This window comes from Lygodium microphyllum, chromosome 14, assembly GCF_053477565.2.
Source record: "Lygodium microphyllum isolate KBCC chromosome 14, Lygodium_microphyllum_v1.1.10, whole genome shotgun sequence".
Lineage (NCBI taxonomy): Eukaryota > Viridiplantae > Streptophyta > Polypodiopsida > Schizaeales > Lygodiaceae > Lygodium > Lygodium microphyllum.
This window is the reverse complement of record NC_141148.1, coordinates 153,100,558-153,125,368: the sequence shown is the minus strand read 5'-3', so window position 1 is coordinate 153,125,368 and position 24,811 is coordinate 153,100,558. Positions and strand designations below refer to the sequence as shown.

The 24,811-nt window shown below is 41.4% G+C and overlaps 1 protein-coding gene across 1 annotated transcript in view; it reads right to left on the bottom strand.

Moving 5' to 3' along the window:
* Positions 1-14,229: 14,229 nt before the first annotated feature.
* The window catches only part of LOC148026253 (uncharacterized), a 107,021-nt gene continuing 96,439 nt past the window's right edge, over positions 14,230-24,811 (bottom strand). Inside the window, exons 4-10 of the mRNA XM_087692232.1 lie at positions 22,874-22,961; positions 22,640-22,788; positions 22,432-22,522; positions 15,299-15,361; positions 15,147-15,216; positions 14,738-14,892; positions 14,230-14,641 (exon numbers count right to left, since the gene is read on the bottom strand). Of these exons, the coding sequence (XP_087548358.1) occupies positions 15,193-15,216; positions 15,299-15,361; positions 22,432-22,522; positions 22,640-22,788; positions 22,874-22,961 (415 nt within the window). The 3' untranslated portion in view covers positions 14,230-14,641; positions 14,738-14,892; positions 15,147-15,192. The remainder of the gene's footprint in view (positions 14,642-14,737; positions 14,893-15,146; positions 15,217-15,298; positions 15,362-22,431; positions 22,523-22,639; positions 22,789-22,873; positions 22,962-24,811) is intronic.

Here is a 24,811-nt window from a genome sequence, read left to right as displayed (position 1 = left end):
GGTAGTCGTCTAGTGCATCATCCACCCAACCCTTTTATCTCTACATCAAAATTGTATTGTACACCACTTTTGCACTTACTTTGGACTATGCATTCCACTTTACATTTTGCATGGTACACTTTGATACCTAGTGATTATTGCACATTGTACATGGTTCTCTCTCAAAAAAGGTGTTTTAAGCCTTAGTAGATGTCTTTCTCTCTCGTGTGCACACACTCTCTCTCATGCACACATAGACACACTGTGTGTGTGTGTGTGTGTGTGTGTGTGTGTGTGTGTGTGTGTGTGTGTGTGTGTGTGTGTGTGTGTGTGTGTGTGTGTGTGTGTGTGTGTGTGTGTGTGTGTGTGTGTGTGTGTGTGTGTGTGTGTGTGTGTGTGTGTGTGTGTGTGTGTGTGTGTGTGTGTGTGTGTGTGTGTGTGTGTGTGTGTGTGTGTGTGTGTGTGTGTGTGTGTGAGGTGGGGGAGAGCATGTCCTACTTTGGTTTGTTAATGTGGATGAGCCTATGTTGTCATAGAGGCACTTATATATCAAAGATGAATATGTTATAAGAATTGTTTTAGCATTACAAGGTCTCCCTTGTGGTCTTGAAAAGTGCACTTTCATTCAAGAGTACAAAGTTATGAGGAAGAGGAAGTATTGTGCTACAACAAGATAGAGGATTTTAAGGAGCTCAAGGTTGCAACATGATGAGGACGACCATGAGAAATAATGAAAGAATATTGTAATAGACTAGTAAGATTCTTTTCAAAACTATAGCAAAAATGAATACCCATGTTTTGAAGGAATATTTCCTTACTTTGGGGGACATCGATCACTAAGCCATTTACACGATAAAAGTGATGAAGCTATCATGGGTAAAGTTTACAATAGTTTAAGAAAAATTAAGAAGCCAAGCTCAATACTATGTTTTCAGCTAAGTGATTAAATATGCTTATAGTTGATGAAGTGTAGAACCAATGAGGAACCTCAACCAACTCTTTGTAGAGCCTTGAAAGTAGTCAATACTCACCAAAGAAACTTCTATGCAACTCCAACCATGCTCCTTAGAAAGGAAGGTGAAGAATCATGTTTGGTGCATTGTCACCTAAAGGAACTAACTGAGAAAATTAGAGAAGTAGTAAAACAACTTGTATTTTCATTTTGGCTCACCAAAGAAGAAGGACATTTATAGAAAATGAATAGGGAGAAATATTATGTGTTGCATCCATTATCTTGGAATGTTCTACGTACTTGTAACATACCCGACTTAATTACATGACGAGTGGGAAGCGTCGTGTCGTTACCCACAGAGGACCAACCTGAAGGTTCCTAATTGATCTAACAATCACCTATCAACAACTAGCTCACATCCAGAGGTGTCTTTTGACAGGCTTCTTGTCCAGAAGGAGCAACTGCCATTACCCTTGGTTCATGGAGTACAACGCTTTTTTCCAGTAGTAGACTAAGGATTTATGAAATCCCTCACAGTGCTCTAGCATAGCTGCCATAGCTTTCCCCTAAGATAATTTACAATTTGGGTTCTGATACCAAACCCTAGGTAAGTTAGCAAATTGGTCCTTCCTAGAGTTTCTTCCTAATGTTTGTTTTTTGGGAAACCTCTCGGCTAATCGAGACCACCCTGCCATAGGATTGGATCATCAGGAATCCATCCACCGCTTCCCTCTATGAAAGTTCTTAGTTATCTAATTACCTACCACATTACGTAAAACATATAAAAACAGCTTCATTAATTAAAATCCCTTTATGCGTAGTTGTTCGTTTACGTAATTTACTCATAGACATACAATCAGAAAAACAAATTCATTGATTATGTTCCATAATGTGTGTTTTCCCACCCGTACACGAGAAAAATTACAATTTCGCATGCTACCTCATCCCGCGTATCTGCACATCACCAAGATCAAATCCACCTATAGCTAGCGTTCATAGGTTTCCCAAGTAGAACTTGGGCCATACAAGGGACCAAGTAGTTCCTAGGTGTGTAAGGGATTTACTAGCCAAAGTCCCTCTGGCACCCTATCCACTTCCTATTTAATACGATCCCTATTGGGAAACCTCTCACCATCAGAGCCAAGGTCCATGCTTCTGCGGGGTAAAAACATCCCCTCTTGGTATGGGGATTCAGCACCTATCCTTGGGGGAGGTATAGGAGTCCTCAATTTTTATATATTCCAATACTTAATTCAATTAGGATCTAATCTAGAAAATCACAAACAAGAATGATGTCTTCAAGTAGTTATGACTCCTATCAATCATGCAACTTTCAAGTGATACTTAATCTAGTAGCAATCAACACTTGAGTTTCACATAATGAACTCTTCTCCTTGGAATTTACTAAGGGTATCTAGATTTTGGGGTCTCTTGTTGGGGGTAAAGGCGCCTCCGCCTAGCTGTCTGTGTATTACTACACTGACAGTCACCGCCACTGCACACTACAGGTGGCGAGCGCCCATCACCGTCACTTTATTCTTTATTCGTTTAGTGACAGTTTGAATAAAGGAAGGCCCGGTCACACATTGTGACTGTTGGAGTTCCCATTTCTTGTCTCTCTCTTTCTTGCTCTTGCTCTCCCACCATAGCTCTCGAGTGCAAGCTTTGATCCTTCTCACCTTTCAATTAGTATCAGAGCACGACTTCCCGACTCTTGAGCTTGGCTCGTGGCATTCTCAGCTTCCCATTGACTCCCCACTTGCATTGGTCTCCTTCCTGGCAGAGCCATAGCTCATTCTCTTGAGCTCCCGTCACTCCCCGACTTCCCGAGCTTCTTCTCGGCCTATTGAGGCACCATCAGGGCATTGACATTGAGGTATTGCTTCATTATTTCAGAGATTTATTTCAGTCCACAGGTCTAGGCAAACAGAGCAGCCACAATTGAATCTTCCGAGCTTCATATCTCTTTGCCACCGGTTGTGGGCTGCTAGAGGCTTGTTCCCAGGTCCCTTTGGCTCATGTTTGAGCCCTCCAACCACTCTAGACCTGCCACATGGACTAGCAGGAGCAACAGCAACATCACAAAATTTGTGCCTGTTTTCTAGACAGCCACACAGTCAGCCACTTCAGCTCCAGCTCCAGCTTGGCATTAAGCACTTGTTTGGGGCTCCATTTCGGGCCTTTTGCACATGTATTGATGCTTGGCATTGATCCTTTGATATCAGGCATTGATTGGCGGCTGAAAATAATGTTTCAAGGCTGTTATAAATAGTCCACAGACATTTGATGCTAGTGCTACATTCACAGTTTATGCCTATGCTTGTTTGGGCATGACTACATAACCGGTTTGATGCCTATTGCATCCCGATTGATTGGGGGATTGAAGCTACATGTAATGCTATGATTTTGGCTTGATTGTAGGGCTGGAAATACTTAGTTTATAATAGTAAATGAATGTTGAATATTCTTGGGCTGAAGCTATCTTTCATTCTTTGTCATATGCCTATTGGTTCCGAGTGTATGTCTTGGGTTATGCTATGATGTATTGATCATCGACGGACGACTTCGAGCTTGTCATTGGATCCGGATGCTTTTGAAAGCTTGAGCTTATTTTAGTATGCACTTATTGACATTGATCTATGCTTGACAGTGGGTCAATGCTTTGACAGTTATATGCTATTTGGGTACATGCTTACCCGATGCCTACAGCTTGATGCATTTGTCTTGGCACAGTGTACCATGTACTTGTTGACCTTTAGTGCTCTCTGAAGACTTGGCTTGGATTCTCATTTGCTATTCCATAATTTTGTATTGGATGTCATTTTGGTTGTCAGAGATATTTACTGGGATGTATGTCTTGCTCATGGATGCTACCTATAGTGGCCTTGTAGCTGTCATGATCTTGGGATGCTATTGAGACATTGTCTTGGTTACCTGTCTCTGGCACTTTGACTTGGCTTGATTGAGCTATTGAGCTCATTTATCCGCCTCTTGTGCCAGTGGGAGCATCTTGTATGCTTGACCGACATTGAGCAGGAGGTTTATGCTATTTTGAGCATTTTGCAAATACTTGAGACTTTGGGATCTCTTACACTTAAATGTTACGTGGTTCATGCACTGATATCTTGGAGTTGCTTTTGACCTGAGCTTGGGCTTTGCACTCTTGTGAGCATACACCTACTGGTTTCAGGTCTTGCCAGTGTTATGTATACTTTGCCCTACTGTCTAGGGGGTATGCCTACTCATCACTGACGGATGCTTTGGTGACATGTTTGGGTGTTTGCTCAGGGTCTTGATGACTGTTTGGTGCTAATTTATGCCCGTTTATGGCTGGTCATGTCTTGGCTATCATTTATTGACTTGGTGCAGTGATTTGGTCAGCAATTGACTCTCACAGTACCCTACTATTATTTATTACAGCAAGCATATAACTCCGGACTAACATGGATTTTTCATGCTGAAATATTCTGAAATGATGTACTTTCACTAGTACTTGGTGGATAGCAACTTGGGTTACACTTTTCTCCCCATTTTCTCTCGATTTTGGTGATTTTTTTCTCATTTTCTGCAGTAAAGAGCAAGTAGTTTTGAACTGTCTATAGTCTTCCAGCTTGCATTATGGCGAGTTCGTCCATTGATCGTGCTATTTTCAACATCACTAAGCTTGATGGTACGAATTACTCTTATTGGAAGAGCCAGATTTGGCAGGTATTGGTGCAGAAATCGCAGATCAAACCATTGAGGTTGAGCGGGCATCCGCCTGCAACTATGCCAGATGAGGAATAGCTTGATCTTGATGAGTTATGCAAGTCCACTATTGTATTATCTCTCACAGAACAGGTTCATTACAATGTATTTGAGGAAGAACAGAGTGCATGGCAGTTGTGGGATAAAATCAAGAATCTCTATGACAAGAAAAGTCTAGCGAGTCATATGTATTGGCTGAAGCAACTTATGGATCTGCGCATGAAGGAGAATGTGACCATGTCTACTCATCTGAGCCAGTTCCATGCTATACTCAAGAACTTGACTTCGCAAGACATCACTTTTGCAGAGGATGTCACTTCTCTTTTCTTGCTTGGTACTCTTAATGAGTCATGGGATGTATTTCGCATTGCATTATGTGCCTCTACTGCTACCTTGAAATTATCTGATGTTGAGAGTGCTCTTCTGTAGGAAGAGGTTAACCGTAAGAATTTTGGATGCCTCTCGTGTGTCGTATGCTATGACAGTTAGAGGTAGGAATGATGGATATGGAAAGCATGGCAGTGGCAGTGGCCGTGGATGGGATTCTCAGAAATCTTGGTCCAAGTCTCGTGGGAAGTCATGTAGCAAATCCCGTGACAAGAATGCAAATGTTACTTGTCACCATTGTGGGAAAAAGGGCCATATTAGGCCACAATGGCATGAACTGTGCAATGAAAGATGCAAAGGTAAGAGAAAAGACAAAGTGCAGGATAAGTCTTCTGATCACAGCATAGTGCATGCAAAGTCCAGTGTTAAAATTGAAGAGATCAATGTTATGCAACCTAAGGATGTTGATGATGAGGATGTTGATGATGATTATATCCTTGCAGCTTCTTCTAGTTCTTCGCAGATGACAAAGATACACTCTATGTATGCACAGTGTTGGCTCTTGAACTCAGGTGCATCCTTTCATGTGACACCTTGCCGAGAGAGTAGTTTCATTCATACCGTACTATTTCGAGTTTTGTGCACTTGGGTGATGACAGCTCTCTCGGTATTGTGGGCATTGGTGATGTTAGGTTGCAGTTTCCTTTTGGCAACAGTTTTGTTATACAGGATGCACGTCATGTACCTGCTCTGACACGGAGTCTCATGTCAGCTAGACAGCTTGATGATGCACGTTATCATGTATCTTTTGGAGACTCTGCATGGAAGATCACTCATGGTAGACTTGTGATTGCGAGAGGTGCCAAGGCTAGCAGCCTCTATCCCTTGATTGTATCCGTTTCTTTCCTTGATCATGTTTTGTCTATGGGTTCTATCCCACATGTATCTCTTTGGCATGCCCGTTTGGGCCATATGTCTTTGAAGGGAATGAAAATGCTTTTTGGCTTGCAATACTTATCACCCCTTGATTATGCATGTTTTGATTCATATGAGCATTGTCTTTATGGCAGGCAGACTAGGTCTACGCATAAGAAGTTTGGTAGGCCACGCATGATTGAGCCCTTGGCATTGGTACATTCGGATGTCTGTGGGCCCATGCCTTGTCAATCTATGGGTGGTGCAAAGTATTTTTTTACTTTCATAGATGATTTTTCACGGAAAGTTAGGGCTTATCCCATTAAGCTGAAATCCGATGTCTTGGCTATGTTTCAGAGATGGCTTGCATTGATTGAGAACCAGTGTGGGTATAGGCTAAAATGCCTAAGGACAGATAATGGGGGTGAGTATGTCTCATGTGCTTTTGAGCGGTTATGTGATGAGACGGGTATTAAGCGTCAGTTGACCGCCCCCTACACCCCCCCCAGAATGGTTTGGCTGAGCGGATGAATAGAGCCATCCAGCAGCGTGTATGCAGTATGCTTAGCTATGCAGGCCTACCACAGAGCTTTTGGGCTGAGGCAGTTAGTATAGCTGTGTATATCATAAAGAGATCACCTTCTAGCGGTTTGGATTTCCAAGTTGCAGAGGAGGTATGGACTGGAAAACCTCCCTCTTATGCGCATCTCTGTGTCTTTGGATGTAAGGCATTTTGCCATGTGCCCAGGGATAAGAGAAGTAAGCTGGATCCTAAGAGTGTCAAATGCATTTTCCTTGGTTATGGGGATGCAGGCAAGATGCGTTACCGTCTCTGGGATCCGCAGGCGTGGAAAGTCATCCGCAATCATGATGTAGTCTTCCATGAAGACAAGATGCATAGTCAGTCTGAGAGAGTTATTGAGATCCGCAAGGTCATATTTTAAGAGGAGCCGAGGGCTCCCACATAGCCAGTTAGACAGCCTACAGCTGCAGCAGATGCTTATGGTCAGGGTGTTGGACAGGCAGCTGGGCAAGTAGCGCAGAGCCTGCCATGAGACGGTCTACTAGAGATAGACGTCCACCTGATAGATATCAGCCATCGATACATTATTTCTTGGTTATAGATGCAGGAGAGCCTTTCACTTATGATGAGGCTATGCGCAGGGGCGACAGACACTCTTGGGAGAGGGCTATGCATATCCTCAACAAAGCATCCATGAGAATTAAATCTGAGCTGCAAGCCCTGCTCAACTATTTGACCAACAGAAACCAGGTTCTTGGTGATATTCGGGACATGAAATACATCCCACAAGTATTTCTTTTTCCCATCCTCCATAGACAAAGGAATTTTTTCAATCTGCACAATAGGATGTGCAGTATCATCACCAGTCTCCACAAATCCTGGTTTTTCCATTTTCCTTGCATCCTGCATCCATTCTGCATGACCTGTCATGTGGTTTGATGCACCTGAGTCAACATACCACACATCATTGCTTTCTTCTGTACTTGTCACAGAATTGGTCATGTGCTACACCATAAACAAATTCTCATTTCTATCATCACCCTGTCTACTAGAAGATGCATAATTTCCTTGTTGCCATTTTCCATTCATGATGTCATTCTGCTTTTTATAGCAGTCTTTAGCCATATGACCCATTTTACCACATTAGTAGCATTCAACATTGTTGTTTGCATTTTGGCCTCTTTGCCATCCACCATGACCTCTTTGGCTCCCCCTGCCTCTAGAGTTACGACGTCCTCCTCCATAGGACTGGTTTTCTTGAGTTTTTTGCATATTCTGATTTCTACTACGGACTCCTGATCGGCCTCCTCTACCTCTGTCTCTACCTCTTCCAGCATTTGAGTAGAAGACAGCTTCTTTTGAAGTTCCTCCTGAAGAAGATGCACCACCATTTCTCTGCTCCTCAGAAATTAGAAGAGCAATCAACTCCTCAAAATCAGGAAATCTTTCACGGACGGAAATGGATGTTCGGAACTGTGCATAATCCTTTCCTAGACCATTCAAGGTCATAGAAACTAAATCATCATCTTCCACTGGCAACCCAATGGAAGCAAGTGCATCTGCAATCTTCTTCACCTTCATATGGTAGTCATTGATGCTCATACTTTCTCTTTGCACATTGTGCAACTCTTGCTTGAGTTACATTTTCCTGGCTTGCGTATTTGTGCTATACATTTTTGACAAAGTATCCCATGCCTCCTTTGGCGTACTTGCATCTTGAATATGCACAATCATAGAGTCTAAAATGCTGATAGACAGCTAGTACATAACTTTCCTGGCTCTCTCATTCCATGCTTTAAATGCCTGCATTTGCTGTTGATTGGGAACATCAGGAAGAACTGGTTCTTCTTCATTTCTTGCAACGAATTCCCAATATCCTTTTCCCATAAGGAAATTTGTCATTCTGAACTTCCATGCTTGGAAGTTGTTCTTGTCAAGTTTTTCAATGACAATCTGTGAAAGAGAATCAGACGCCATTACAGAACACTGCAAAAAATTCTGTCACTGCAAAGAACACAGCTTCAGCCTCACAAGGGCAAATCTGCAAAACTGACGAAAGTGGTATTTGACCACACAGTCACTTCTTAGTGACGATTTTGCATCAACAAGCAACAAGGATGATTCTGTAACTCCCAATGTCTCTACGCACAGGTATACGATGCAATTTCTACAGTAACTTTTCACCGACCTGTAGAACAGTGGTCGCACAGCATAAAACAGGGCCTTTTCCTGAGTGCGTGCAGAAAACTTCCGCCTCCAAAACAGTCCCCGAAATGGCCTCAAATCAAAAAAACGGAGCAACTAAGGGCTAAAGCCCTTGCCAGTAGCATGTACTGCCCTCTTGCTACACCGCGAAGGGCGTCTCAATTTGAGACAATGCACTCTTGCACTTTCCAGTTGTGCTATCTGTAGAGACTTGCTCCCAAGAGAGAAAAATGAAAGCAACACTAGTCCTCTTACCAGAACACCACAAACTTGGTTTGCTTTCTTGAGCTCCTTACCACAAACAAGGCTCTGATACCATGTCAAGATTGTGGGAAAGAAGGAAGGAGTCTCACTTATAGCTTTCTTGCTTGCACAATGGGGGAATACACACAAAGGTGGAGGCTGAAAACAGTTTTCCTCTTCTTAGATGTGTAAGCCAAAAGAACTCAAGTACAAAGAAATAGAATAACCCTATATATGGGTCTCAAACCAAACTCAACTAACTAAGGTGGCATACTAACTGAGCCACAAACTAGAGTAGATAAGGATAGCTATCATCTAGCTATTATTCATGGGCGGTGTACCAACCGCATCTGCAACTGACAAGTCGGTGACATAAATGCACAACGGTCACCCTGGCATATCACGAGTGGAGCTCGATATCTCAACAATATTATCTTAAATGCCTTTTTTTCATTAAACTAATTGTTGGAATGTGATCTAGATTATTATTCCAAGTGCTTGTGCTTGATGATAAATGCATGATAGGGGTTTGTAATCACAAGTTGCCATGGAAAAGAAAGGAATGTTTCCTTGGAAGATGATATTAGGATGATTGCCTTGATTGTGCTTGATTCTAAATTGGATTAATTAAGGATATTTACACAGGTGGATCATCTCCAAGATCGCACTGCAGATTACCTCGAGAGAGCACTGCTCGATTCACGGGCTGAAGGTCGAGTGGTGAAAAGGCCAACCACAGAAATTTGTGTCTCACTTCTAGGTCACTTGGGGTCAGTGGAGCTTTAGACACCCCTTGCCGAGTCCGGAACGGAGTTGTAGACTGCCATGAGCCCAACATTTGGAGGCGTTGGAAGATCCTATTCTAGATAATGGATGGAAATTATGGTGCCATGTGATTTGGACTGGGTACTTCTGTTGGACAAAAGAGATACATAATTTTTCCTATATGGGCAGGAGGCAAAGATTAACTTGAAGATAAGTTAAGGTACTTGTTTGAATTGTTTGTCAAATTGCTCTGTTTTCGTGCCTGTGCCATAAATTGCACAAATGAACCTCGTTCCCTAAAAGGCCTAATTAAGGAAGCTGATTTTAAATGTCACCATAAATGTGGTAGGACCTATTTAGAAAACTAAAGTTACCAAGGGAAGCGAGTGGACGGAACCCCCGGGTCTGCCGTCCTACTACGAAAGGATGGTCCCAGAAGACTAGGAGGCTTCTTACAACGTTCTACAGTCATACGATACTTAGGTAATATTAGGTTGGAACCCAATTCATACAATTTTAGGGGACTGAAATGGGACTATGCCCTACAGGAAAAGAGGTTGAGTGGCGCATCCCTCTCATTTCCCATTCTCTTTGAACCAAGTCCAAGCACGTAAAGTAGAATGTCCAGAATCCGATGCTAGATTACTGTCAGGAGACCTTGACCCTAGGAGCCTAGATTTCAGGTCGATTCTTGTGGGTTCGGCCGCAAACATTCCATTGCGAGGTGGACTCGGGAAACCCTAGGCAACAAACCTCAGAACATTCCATGGAAGTGCCGAGCACAATGCTTAGATTCATTTCCCAATGGACCGCTAAAAACGTGCTTGGACACGGGCACATTACATTACAAGCACTAATCCCATAGTTTATGCCTCACTTGAGATGTGAATATGCATGTACGAGCTACTTGCTATTCATACATGTTCACGGAGGGAGAGAGAGAGAGAGAGAGAGAGAGAGAGAGAGAGAGAGAGGGAGAGAGAGGGAGAGAGAGAGAGTGTGTGTGTGTGTGTGTGTATGCGTGCGTGCACACACACACATGCATATTTATCATAGTTCAAGGGTCACGAATGGAACTTGTATCTAATAGAGTTTCATATCTTTAAATTCGTGTATCTAATAGATTTCCATATCTTTAAACCAAGTCATCTATCAAGGTTGGTATTGATAGCTATGCTTCTTCAACCCATTAATTCCATGTATCCTTGCTATCACTCATCGAATGTCTTGTTGTGCACCAATGGAAACACAACCACTAATATACATGACTTGGAATGAAGAACTATGTCCACTTGAAAAACACATATCAAACTATAAACTTGCCATTACTTATTAAAAGTAGGGGACTGTTTTTTTTTTTTTTTTTGGGAGGGGGGGGGGGGGAGAGAGAGAGAGAGAGAGAGAGAGACATACATACATGCATACATACAAAATGAAATGATAGGTTAACTTTTGCAAGAGGCTAAAATTACCTACGAGCCCATGAGTCACAATCCTCTATATGATGTAAACTTATTTGAAAGAACAATAGATGTAATTGTAAATGAATAATGAAAAAGCTAAAAGCTATAAGTAAAACAAGAACTCTAGCTAACAAAGAGAGCTCCATCTGATAAAATCTCATGTGGATATAGAGGCCCTATCTCTAGCCTGTGCAATTATCTCATGTATGTGCATATGGAGGTATCACCACCATCTGTGTTATCCTAGAAACAATGAGAATAGCCGTCACGTGTTAAACTATTTGCAAGAGTTGAAACAGCAACTCCTAATTCTTGCTAGATTAATTTCAAAAGAGTCCCAAAGTTAAAGACCTATCGATGGGGGTAGAGTTGCTCCAATGCCTAGCCAAACAACTACTACAATATCAATTACAAAAACCGTCGTGGCAACTAGGCGTTGAAACAGATTTTGGAATATATTTACATTCTCTATGAAAGGAATGGTCAACGAGCTCGCCGGTACGAACACCATTAAGAGGACCCCCAATAATTTATTGGGAAGTATACGAAGTATTTGAAAGATAGGGAAAAAGTACCATTTGGAAAATATTTCCAATGGAGTCGCAAAAGGAGTCTAGGATATCCAAATCTCTAGGCTAAAATGCCCTAGTATTCCTTCGACAAGTTAATCAATTGTTCCTTATTCTCTGCATTGAGGCCAACCTGAGGACTTGATTAATCAATATCCCTCATGTATATGTAAACTATTGCAGTATCAGAGTTCTCTCAATAGTCCTCCCACGTGTGGATCAAGATTGTAACTGTGCTAAAGCCATTATATCTCAAGAAGAAAGAGGCCAAGGTCAATGTTGATCAGTAAAATCCATGACTCTAGATAGTGGTCCAAATTTGTCTCTAAAGAGAGAATGGAAATGGCCTAGAATCTCAAATAGTATACTGACCAACTATAATATTCTTTGTCTCCGAGTCTAGTTGGCATATCTAACATATGCGCTCCTTATAAATATAGTGTTCTTTGTCTCCAATTCTAGTTGGCATATCTAACATATACGCTCCTTTCGTGATATGGATCTATATATGCCAACCTCAATCTCTAACTAATGTAAAGATGTGCGCAACTAGCCAATAGTATGTCCCATCCCATGTGAAAGGTGGATGTCCATGTATCTTAGGCAAGCAATAAATCCATCATTTGTAGTATGGAAAAGATGCTCTGTGTAGAAAGTCATCTTCATCCCTAACTCTTGCACTAGTGCCAACCATGTTTAAACATCAAACTGGGTAAGATCCATCCTAATACACTGCCAATCTTTGAGCAACTCAAAACAAGAGATGATACATCAAGGGAATATTAGAAGGGAATAGCTAGTCCATACTAAAGCCATGCAGCTCAAACGAGGTTGACATTCATGCATACCAACAGGAAGTATCACCCTCTCTAGCAAGCTATCGAGACGGCTTGAGCCAATCGTGTATATGTATGCCTAAGTAGGTCCTATAAGCTATGTATATATGTGACTAATTGGATGGGGATCTCTACTATAATCAGTGTGATCGCTAAATCAACTTTGATGATCTCATGCGAGACTAAGGCCTTCCATCTAATCATCCTGGAGATCATGGATACAATGGCTCTCCATTGACCTCCATCCATCATAAGTGTGACTTGATTGACTACTATTATGATCAAGACTAAGCCCTCTTATCTTTACTCCATAGAGTAATATGAATGTAACCAATACATCAAAGAGAAACAACATAGTGCAAGATTCCCAAAATTGTAATTGTGAGCACATCCTCGTAAACCTATCTAGTGTTGTGCATTGCCCTACTAGTCTAGTCTCTGTTGCCTCTCATAGAGAAAGTGGAACATGTAAACAAGACTCCCAAGCATATAGAAGAATCCACACTCCCAACTTCTCCCACCCATATGTGAACCTAGGTGCTAGTTTCCAAACCCACTATGGTGTAACACTAAATACCATAACCTTGGATTACCAAGGTTCACTGAAATCTTGCTACTGTCTACTCAATAAAAGCGTAGTGCATTTGTATATCTTTGCAACCCATGTGGAGAGCCAACTACCAATACATTGTCATCTATGTATAAAAGAAGAGAGAGCCAAGTGTCAATTGATCCTCAACCATAATAATGTAATAGTAGTTATTTTGATAGAGTAGGATCATCCAACTTGAGGATAGGCATAATAGTGTTTGTGCTCCCAACTCTCTAGGATACCTTCACGCATGGCATTGTTAAATATGTGAGCTACTAGTCATGCCACCAAGACCTTAGCATGAATCAAGTACTTAGCTACTAATTCATCATGATCATATGCCTTGCCTCTACTACGTCTCTCAATAGCATATTGAACCCTACTCTTTGTAAAAAACATACTCTCTAGGCAAGGATTTGGTGAATCTAGGAGAGGAGACTGAAAGTGCTACTATATAAGGTAATGACCCTAAAGTACTCTAATGCTTAGGCTTTTTAAACTCCTCTATGATGGCTTCACTATCATAGAAGAGTTTAAAAAGCCTAATCCATCATACCACCAAGACCTTAGCGAGAATCAAGTGCTTAGCTATTAATCCATCATGATCATATACCTTGCCTCTACTACATCTCTCAATAGCAACTTGAAACCTACTCTATAAAAAAATATGCTCTCTAAGCAAGGCTTCGACGAATCTAGAAGAGGCTAAAAGTATTACTATGTAAGGTAATGACCCTAAAGTACTCTAATGCTTAGGCTTTTTAAACTCTTCTATGATGGCTTCACCATTTTGATAAACTATCCATTTGCCCTCTTTCCTAGTTGCCTTCATCTTGGCTATTTCACCCATTCTTGCTAGGTTGTGTTGGTGTGAGCTCATCAATGTGTGTGTGTGTGTGTGTGTGTGTGCGTGTGCGCGCGCGTGTGACCAAGTGTGCACATGTAAAACTCAACAAAATCACAATTGATGTTGCTCAAGTCATTACAAGAAAGGCCATAATGTTATGATAGCAGATTTCAATGGGAAAATTAGGGATGTACATGAGTAATTGGCACCACACGAAGGTTATTTCAAGAACTAACTACCATTTTGAGGATCTCAAGAAGCTTTATTCCAAAAGTTCAAGAATAGAGGGTCCTTTTCAAAGTTTGCAAAATGGTACTCAAGATGTGAAGTCCAACCGATGTGCCTGTGCACTTTGCAATTCAATTGAAGCAACGATACCCCAAAAACACATTTCAAAAATATTTTTGCCAAATTGAGAAATTATTCCGGAGCCATTGCAAGAATCTCTCATAAATTACATCATTTCTCAATACTAGGGTTCTTGCTTTTTTTAAACAAGAACCTCTAGTAAAATTCCATATCACAATAAACGGTACACTCTTCATCTGCAATCTGTTTCTCAATGGAGAAACTAGAGGTCAAAAGAAGCAGCATCAACTCAGCCCAGGCCTCCCTGGACACCTTTGAACACCACCCCTGTTTTGCCATCCATCAGCACCTTTGCAACACAACATATGCCTGAAATGTTACAGCCAGTAACATTGTATCTATAAATTATGTTGTCTTTGTCAGTGAGAAAAACAAGGCAAGACCAAAGAGACCACTATAACATACTTATCATTAAAGGCCAACTTTGTGTTGTTCCAATTCGCATCTGCCAGGCTAGTTGCATATGATGGTGAGATTTCATCGACTTAAAAATTTATGTGAAACAGTGGATGGGTAGTTCAAATTGCAACTCTCGAGCCTTACAGGTCTGCTTCCATGATCTGACAAAACCTTGTTTGTAAGTGTTGAAAGAATTTAAAAGAGCATTGAGCCACAATCTTGTTAAGAGGCAAAAGGCACCAGCGTTGTAAATGTTGATCATACATACATTGGAAGGGTCCATGACAGTAAAAGTGTACAGGAAATTCTTAGCAAAGCAAGCAAATTACATTATTCAGGTTACTGAGCAAACCAAGAAAAAGGAAAAGTTCTACAGTATCTACAAGCTGCTAGAGACATGGCAACAGAAAATTACCGTTGTCAACCTTACATAGCTTTTACTGAGGTGCATCCTCCAGTATTCACGAAATGTGTTTGTTCGAGACCTGTGTATTTGCTCTAGATATTAGATAGTCCTAGTGATAAATGCAATTGTGAACACTACAGTACAAAATGACCAAAAACCACCTCAGAGGCTTGATCATCTGGTTTGGTATGAATCCGCCTGAAGATTTCTTCATTTGGAAGCTCCTACAACACAGACCAGAAAACTGCTTATAAATGTGATCTAGTTTATGGATCAACCTTAGCATAACTCAGTCTCATACATTGGAATACGGGTGGAGACAGAATATGCTAAATTTTATTACAAAAAAAAAGAATATGATAAATTTTGCTTGTGCAGCTAAAATGGAATACAGTTCAGCTTATTTATTCAATATGTGCATCTAGCTGAGGACGTGATGAGCCTGTCCCTGACCTTTAGCATACATTGGAGTAGGGGTGGAGAGAGTATACTAAATTTTTCCCATGCAGCTAAAATAAAATATCTATTCAGTATGTGCAAAATAGTTGACATAATGAGTGCCCCCCCCCCCCTGCCCCCACAAAGAGAGTGAATTAACCACGATATTATCTTTGCCCCAAGTGTGAAAAATGTCAAAATCATAGTTTTACAATGTCGCCACCCATCTCCTTTGCTTCGGGTTAAAGTAGATTGAGCCAAGAAGTACTAGAGGACTCAATGGTCACTCTTTACTTGAAAGCGGTTTCCATACAAATAGTGGTGCCATTTCTAAATAGCATGGAGGATGGCCAACATCTCCCGGTCATATACATTCATTTGCATCTCCTTGTCATCAAGCTTGCGGCTCTCAAAAGCAATCACACCATGCTCTTGTTGAGAAACCCTTCACCCGCGATTTACGTTTTTGTATTTCTGTGTTTTGCGTTTAGGGTTTGCAGTCCCAAAAAGGGGCGCCATCCTAGACTGACTATGCCTATTTATAGGCCACTCTCTCATTCATTCACTACGGCTGATTCATTTAGTCCGTCATCTCTTCTCTCCAGCCTCTCCACTACCCTCACACCCCTTCAGGAGGACATTGCGGTTCGTGGTTCATGGCTATCTTCACCATCTTCCTTGTGCTACGGCACCCTTGTTTCCTTGTATCACAATCACTCCATGATTCATCATTCCATTCATCAAAGTTTCTTCTCTCTTCTCTTCTCTTCTCTTCTCCATGTTTGCCAAGTTTACTCCGTGTTCCTCTCCACAAACCCTACCGTCTCGCTGGTACGTCATCTTTTGACAGCTCTTGAAGCAAGACTGCACTAATACCCCTGCCACTCACATCACACTGAATGGTAAACATCTTGAAGAAATCAAGGCATACGAGGATGGGGGCTGAGGTAAGCATTTCCTTCAACTGTTTGAAGCTATGATCAATAGTGGCATCCCACCAAACTTCCACAAAATCTTTGCAAGATGTGCAGTCACTACCTTCACACCTCCTTTGCCAGAGATCTCCCCTTTCACCCATCTCTCATTCCCCCTGTCACCTAACATGTGTCCCTTGTTGTCACCTACAGCTCCAACTGCTGCACCTACACCTGCTGCACCCCCTGTCACCAAAGGCCAGCCTGCTGTGCCTGCGGCTCCACCTACACGCATTCTGCAACTGTATCTCCACCCCTCCCTGCCTAGCCCTTTGATCACAGCCATTGATCCTCTTCCCGTTGCCCACCATTCCCTCCCAGCTTATTTCCCGCTTTCCTTTCTCTATAGCAGTGTTCCCCCCCCCCCCGTTTTTTCATCGACCAACAGCCTTCCATAGATGATCTGAGAATTAACATGCAATGGAAACCTCTAATTTGATGCTACATGACCCACATGTGCACACAATCATACACCTTGCATGTGGTCTTATCCGAAGAGCAGCTTCAAACAAAAGAATTTGGTTTCTGTTATGGTTGAGTAGGGATTGCAAGTTCAATCATGCATAAATAGTTATATCTCTTGGAATCTACCAATTGGCAATGCCACTTTAACCACAATGTGATCTAATATATTTGTGTATTCATTGTGCCAATGAATATAGCAATGGTGTTCCTATTCCATTATATCATTTGTTTTTCTCATTCAATAATGCGATATGATGAACTATTCTAATTTCTAACTCTCATCTTTAGGGTTTCTTTCCAACTCAAAGATGGGCCACTTGTCCTTCCTTTCAGTGTTGGTAAGTTTACCTTTGCAAAAAGCATAGTTGTCAAGTACAAAAGGTACGATACGGTACGGTATGATAAAATACGATACTAAATGGTACCTTAAGATTTTATAAGGTGCGGTACGATATTAGTACAAAAAAAATAACTTGAATATTTTGGACTAAAGATAATAGAATAGATATTTCAAGTCTAAATAGCAATGCTATTAGAGTACATAAGATGAGTACTTGAGGGTAACATGCCAAAACCTAATGCTACATGCGCTACTGCTACCTAAAACTTATAACCACATAGATGGGAGTGGATACATCATACATGAATGGTCACACAAATAAGAGAAGTGTGGGCTTAAGAGAGAGAAGGTTGAGAGAAATTGTTTGAATCTCAAATAACCTAATCTCATGGGAGAATCATATTAATATAAGGAGCATTTAGCTCGTTCCAAAGTGCTTTTCAAATGGGAAAGATGTATCCATTAAGTTGGTACCTTATGGTACTAATACGTAAGGTATGGTAACTAAAGTATGGTATAGTATCAAACCTTTTGTACGTGGTACTAGTACAACTATGGTTGAGAGAGAGGAAGAGGCGAGAGAGAGAGAGAGAGAGAGAGAGGAGAGGCTTGAGAGAAAAAGAGAGTGTGAGAAGCTTGAGAGAGAGAGAGAGGCTTGGGGGAGAAATAAGAAAGAAAGAAGAAAAAAAAAGGAGAAAGAAAAAAAGAAAGTTGTAGACTTGAAGGAGAGTGGCCAAAAAGAGCCTATTTTTTCGTACTAAATCGTACAGATACGTACCGTACCCATACAGTATAGATCGTACTGTATGGATCAGTCCGTACTACGTAGGGAGACAACCCTGGCAAAAAGCTATGATTCTCTTGATGTCGGATAGGGTCAAGTATTTGCAATGTGCTTCATATTCCACTTCACATTTGGTTTTTCTCATTTTTGGACAATTTTGGGGGAATACTCAAGATCTCGAAAGCTTTATGATCAATATAGGGTAAGGGCTTCAATAATTTGTTAAACCTATACCTTAGTCTGCTCACCATACTAAAGTTCTTTGTTCATTAATGTGATCCTGTGTGCATTAGCAATAGCAATGAGGCACTATTAGTCACCCTATGTGGTATTGTGTATTACATCTCATGATTTCTATTGTGGATTCCATTGCCAGTTCATCATCCACTCTTTTGAATTCTTGTGCTCTTCTTCACTATTCATTGTGTCAGAGTTTATGATTTTGTATTTTCTTGCTTCTGTTTATTGTCTAGCTAGAAATTTTGGTTTTAGTAATCTTGCCGCTATGTTTATGCAGACTACAGGTCTGCGATCTCTGCATTTTGCTACTCCTCCACTCTTCTACACACAGGAAAGCCTGTCCAAGTGCTGGGCAAAACCTTTTCTACAGCAGGCAATATGTTTTTCTGCTGAAGTACAATGATGAACCCTGCATTTACTGTTTTTCTGCTGTAGCACAATGATGTACCCTTGCAAGTTGCAGTTATGGGCTGACTGCTCCTGCTGCTGGTAAACCTTGCCTTTTGTTGCTGATCTGCAATTTTTACACTTGCATTTTGCCTTCTTAGCTGAAGAGAGGATCTCACGTGTTGCTTATTGTGACCTGTCACTACATGCGACCCATTATAGTGCCCATCTCTATGCTTTTTGATTGCTTGTCTGATTGAACTATGAGCTGATTGATGAGCTCTTGCGTTGCTCAGGCTGATTGACCGCAAGTGCCCCAAGTATATATATTCTCTATTATTATCTTGCTTATCGCGGTTATTCTCTATGCTAGTTCTTTCTAATTGGCTTGAGATTCTCATCACTGCCTAACCTTATTCTTTTGAGGCTTCCTTTTCAAGCATGGAGACTACTTAGCACTTAGATATTGGTTCTTGGCCATAGTTCTTCACCTTCTACTTAGACTATCTTCCAATCTTCATGGATTCAAAATGAATATGGTGCTTTTATATGCTTCTCTGGAGGATGATGGTTTCCAGAGTGTTGCTTTGACTTTTCTTGGTGGCTGGTTTCAGATGACTTTGGTGGCCACATCCCTACACTACATAGATGAGTTGGTGTCATGCTCCTCCAGTGTTGGTCACTCAAACCGATATATAATGGTGATTGATGCAAGAGGGTCACCAAGTTCTTTGGTGGCATGGCTAGTTCTGTTCGGTTGATGGACACGTGGCTGCTACATTGACCCTTGACCTCTCAGACTAACTCTGATGATGCTCCCCTTGTCAAGGACGGAAGCCAACTTCTCATATGGCATGGCTAGGCTAGATCGGCATCATTGGGTTTGCACGTGAGAGTTGCAGCATTCTCTGATCTCCTCTACAACGACACTTATTTTCCTATGGTGCATGCTTTGGCAAGGAGTGAGGATGTCCATGTCCTTTAGTAGTGGAGTGATGGTCCTCTCATATCCTTGAGCCAAAGAGGGATGATTGTGAAAGGGAGAGGTAGAGCATGTTGATGCACATCCATATGATGCATCATGTGGCCAACATTGGGGGAGGCGGCATGGGAGCTCACTGGTTGTCTCATTTCTTAGTATATTTAGACAACAAATGCAGTGAGGCTATAGAGCAATGGCACACCCCTACTTTAGAAACCCTCAATATAGAGTGATTCAGAGCATACCAGCACGAGGCACGAGGCCTTCATACACACTTGGGAATTTGGCACCTTTTGACATTAAAGAATACCCTTTGACATTATAGACTCTCAAACTAGTTAATTTATTAGCCTTGTACTAGACATCTCCCTTGAGCGAATAGTCCGGGAGTTGTTGACCCATCTGGTCTTTTTCTTTCATGCATTGGGATTTTGAACTAGTGACTACTACCACCAAGATGTTTCAATAAGGAAAAAACTGATGTGGCGTGGCTTGTCCTAATGTCTATATAATACACAGTTTTCCTGGGACTATGCTCCTATTGCAGAAGATATTTGAGACTTTTGCTTACGTTCAAGCTTCAAAGCGCCATTAAGGACCCTAGAAGAATTGGGCAAAGAAATGAGAGCTTCATAGGATGGGATATGCTGCAAGTTACTATTTTGAGTGACAAAAAAGCAATTGTGTTGTTAATTATCCTTGGAAGATGCAATACAAGAGCATCATGCCATTTTCTACAGCCAAACTCTATCCATTCATGAGCAAGAGAATCTAAAATGCTATCAAGCATGTCTATCGAATATTGAGAAGAGAACTACAAATCAAATTGATAGCCTTGTATGCCTTGGGTATTCAGTTGTTAAACTGGCCTGAGAGGATGCCTATATGTATCAGTTTACATATGACGAAGGGAGTTAGGTTCTTTACTTCTTTCTCTTAGCCTTCCTACTTGGAAAAACTCGATAACATGTTGTATGAATGGTAGCAAGTTATCTAATCTCCTTTCACATGTTCGAAGTAAGTCCTACCCCTACTGAGGAGGTAATCAGCAGCTGCTTAACAGGATCAGTGGACAAATTCTAAAATCTAAGCATAATCAAACACTATAAGCAAGCATTTGGAAAACTCTCTTGGACCAAAAATTCGTTTTTCAAATTTCCTAAGAGCTTTATCAGAACTGACTGAGAAGAAACAGCCCCTTCAAGAGTACATAGTGAGGAGGACTTATGTATAGTTCAAAAGAAAACATTTCCCAGACCCTGGGCTATCTTATTCCTTCCTTGGCCATCTTAACCCAACAGGTCTCAGGAAGGAGTACTTAAAAAGAATATTTCCCTTTTGGCCTAGTAGTCCTCACAAGGGTACAGTAGAAGCCTGTCCATTCATTCTACTCATAATTGTCGTTTTTTATAGTAATGCTCCTGAATCACTAATAGCACCACAGCTATACAAGATTATGAAGTTCGGGCTGCTTCATTGCCAACAAGAGTGAAGTATACAATAGTTGTAGCCAAGGCATGGATTGAGATCCTTAGATGTGAGCTTGCTGTAGGTAACGTAAGTGTCATCTGCTCCCAATGGCCAATGAAGGTGAAGGAAATTGTGGACTTCCACACTGCCAAATCAACCAATGGTCTCATGTGATTGACATCCAAGGTATTTGTGGACCTGCATAGTGAAGAACATTATATGCACAATCAGTTTATGCTTTGATCCCAAACCAGGCCATTTGGCTAGGCTGTTATATGTAGTCAGGTTGTGGACTGCTCCCAAATCCAAAAGGGCTCTTTCAGCTGCTGTGATGACTGTCGACTGATATGGAGGTCCTGAGGAAATGTCATCCAGTTTGCCTGTTACAAAAGCCAGGTTATGGAAAGGTCCCAAATCCAATAGGGATCTTCTATCTACCATAATGGCTGATCTGAAAAGATCAAACTAGACCTCCTCCAGCCTGCTTGCCATGATGACTGATCTGAAGATATCTAGCCATGCCTCCTTCAGCCTGCTTGTCCTGTGGGAGTACAGACAATCTAACAGACAAGCAAGAACCTGAAGAGTGCATGCAATGTTTGAAGTCCTTTGAGAAGGATCCTCCTATCTGTCAGAAGGATCTCTGTTCGCTATTTGATCTCAAGAAGTCCAATTGTAGCTTTGTGGTGAAAGAGTACATGTTGTGCACATTTTAATGGAAAGTCGCATGCAGCAATTTATAAAGTTTGTGTCTCGATCCAGTGGCATTAATCTGATCCCACATGACTTCAGTCCCATTGTCTCTACTGGCTACTTTGATACATGACCCTGTATGCTCCCTGACATGTATCACCATATACAAAAAAAAGGAAAAGAAGAACGCAAACTCCACCTTGTTCTGCTATTGGTCTTACGTGCTACTTTCCTATTCAATCAATCACAAAGGCACTCGTTATTCCTATTCCAAAATTAAAGAGTTCTCTCAACCATTTAAGAGTAAAAACGATCTTGACTTTGAAGACTTTTGCACATAAAACAGTTCTGCAGATGTTGATAGTGTCACTGTCACTATATGACTAATAATAGAACCGGTTACTGCTTAAAAGAACATCCCATGTCTTCAGCCTCTTTACATTGTCTGCTGTTCAGACTGATTGGTAATTAGCTGGAGCAGTAAGGGCTTGAAGCCGTCAAAGATACACATAGGTACTTACTTGAGGCACAGCACAATCTGCACGCAACGGATCCCATGCCATAACACAAAAGCATTCCCAATTATCTGATTGCCTGGCATCAAGTGGAGCCCTGAATTCAAACATCAAATGAGTATTCTATGAAAGCTACTAATACATATGACTGCAAACTACACTTTCGACTATAACACAGCACTTAAACATGCGTCGGAAACATGTCTATTACTACCTTCTCCACTTTCCACACTTGACCTCACTATGCTTCTTGCCATCTGAATCTTTATATGCTGCCTTAATGATGCTTTGGCATTTCAGCCAATTCTCAACAGTTCCATCTGGTAGCATGTTTGCAGGTAACCAGTTCAAGGATTGCACCCTCTACACAATAAGATAAAGCAAATAGCTCTTGAGTTTTACAACTAATTAGCAGAAAAGACAAGCAACCAAATGTGAGACAAATCACCTCATTGAAACAGTTTAATATACGTTCCTTTTCCATATCTTTCTCCTGTCGAGAAAGGGGCACTTCCAAACCTGGACGATCTGCAAAACTAGTTTTATACCAATCACAGGAGTTAAAAGTGGGGGCCAGTCAGGCAAGGAACTAGTTGCAATTCATATGGACAACTTGAGATCTACTTTTTTCTCTTGAAAAGACAATCCTATTAAAAACACCTCATCAACAAAAGAATCATGCATAAAAAATGTAACGAGATATCTTCCAAAGCTAGAAGCAACTTAGGCACGAGAGCTGTTTAAAGTATTAAAAACCTGATCTAGCATCCAATGATGCAAAACCTTTTACCTTCTCTGCTTTCAGTCACCTTTTAATTTCTCCCAGTCACCTCTAATTGATAAAGAGTCTCTGTCCAAATACAATTAAGTTCTTGAAGGCCAGGATATGCTCCTCGATGGCCTCAATGCACCTTGGTGTCCCAATGTATGAGGCAATGGTGCTAGAAATAAACTCCCTATCTAGAGCAAAGTCCTGGAGTTCACTCCATCTCAATATGAGGCAATGATGCTAGAAATAAGCTCCCTATCTAGGGCAATGTCCAAATACGAGTAAGTTCTTGAAGGTCAGGATATGCTGCTTGATGGCCTCAATGCACCTTGGTGTCCCAATGTATGAGGCAATGATGCTAGAAATAAGCTCCCTATCTAGGGCAATTACTACGCAATGGTGTTGGCAATGACCTTCCATTCATGGCATGTTAAGCTAAAAAAGGTGCATTTCAGTTTAAACCTTAATTAGCTTATTTTAAACAGCTTCAAAACTCAAAATGCTGCAAAGTTTATGTGTCCAATAAGCAAACACCCAAACTTTGGTTGGACCCACATCTATAAATAGAGACACTGCCTAGCCATTCAGTCAATCCTAATTTGCAGATTCTGACTCTCCATCAGTTGGTGCTATCTTCCACTACTGCACAAACCCCTTTATGGGGTGGATAACTCAGCTTGTGGTGCAGCCATCTGACCTCCATCTGTTGGCAACCTGTCCGCACCCTATTACAAGCTGTGTTTGCTGCAGGAGGCCTATCTCTGGCCAGTTCCTTACATCCAGCAGCTGTCACCAGCCCTTCAGGGCTGCGTTTTCATTGTGCAGGTCTCGACTCTTCCCTGAGTTGATGTCACCATCCACAGCTGTCACCCAGCTTTTCCAGTGCAGCACAAACCTGCATTAAGCGTTTGAAGCTGTCGCCCTCATCTCAAACATCACTCTCTTCCTGCTGCTATGAGTAGAGGTGCTGTGTTTTCACTGCAGCAGTCATTGGACCTGTCCCAATTCACATTTTCAGCATTGCACAGGCCGCCCTGCTGCCACTGCCTGTTTTCAGCCTGTCTGGACTTCATAAACTACATTTACAGTAGCTGACTACCTTCTGCGGCTGCCTGCTGCAATTGGGGATCCGTTCCAAGTATGATACCCTCTTCAATTCCAATCCACACTGAGACACAAAGGTTCAAGGTCATTGTATTCACTTAGCATATTGTGTTTTCATCAGCCATTTTCATTATCTTTGAGTTACTCTTTACATTCAAGTTCTACTCTTCATCATCATGTTTTGTCATACACTTGGTGTTAATCTTCTTTACTCAAGTATTTCTTTACATGGTATCAGAGCTAAGTACACCCCCTGAAGATACCTAAGCTTTGATTTGAAGGCTCGACATCAAAGAGAACAAAGAATGCGTAAGGGAAGATGCCTTGACTCATAAGTCTCGAGTCTTGACTCTCATCTATGCCATTCACATCTCTTCTCTCATTTACTTCCATACCAAGTACGCAATTTCATACTTCTCAATCTTTTGATTTCACTTCCTCTTTTTCGCAAATTTTTGGTGATCCTCATGAAGAAGAAACCATGCAGTCAAGATATTGGTTCATTAGTCCTCA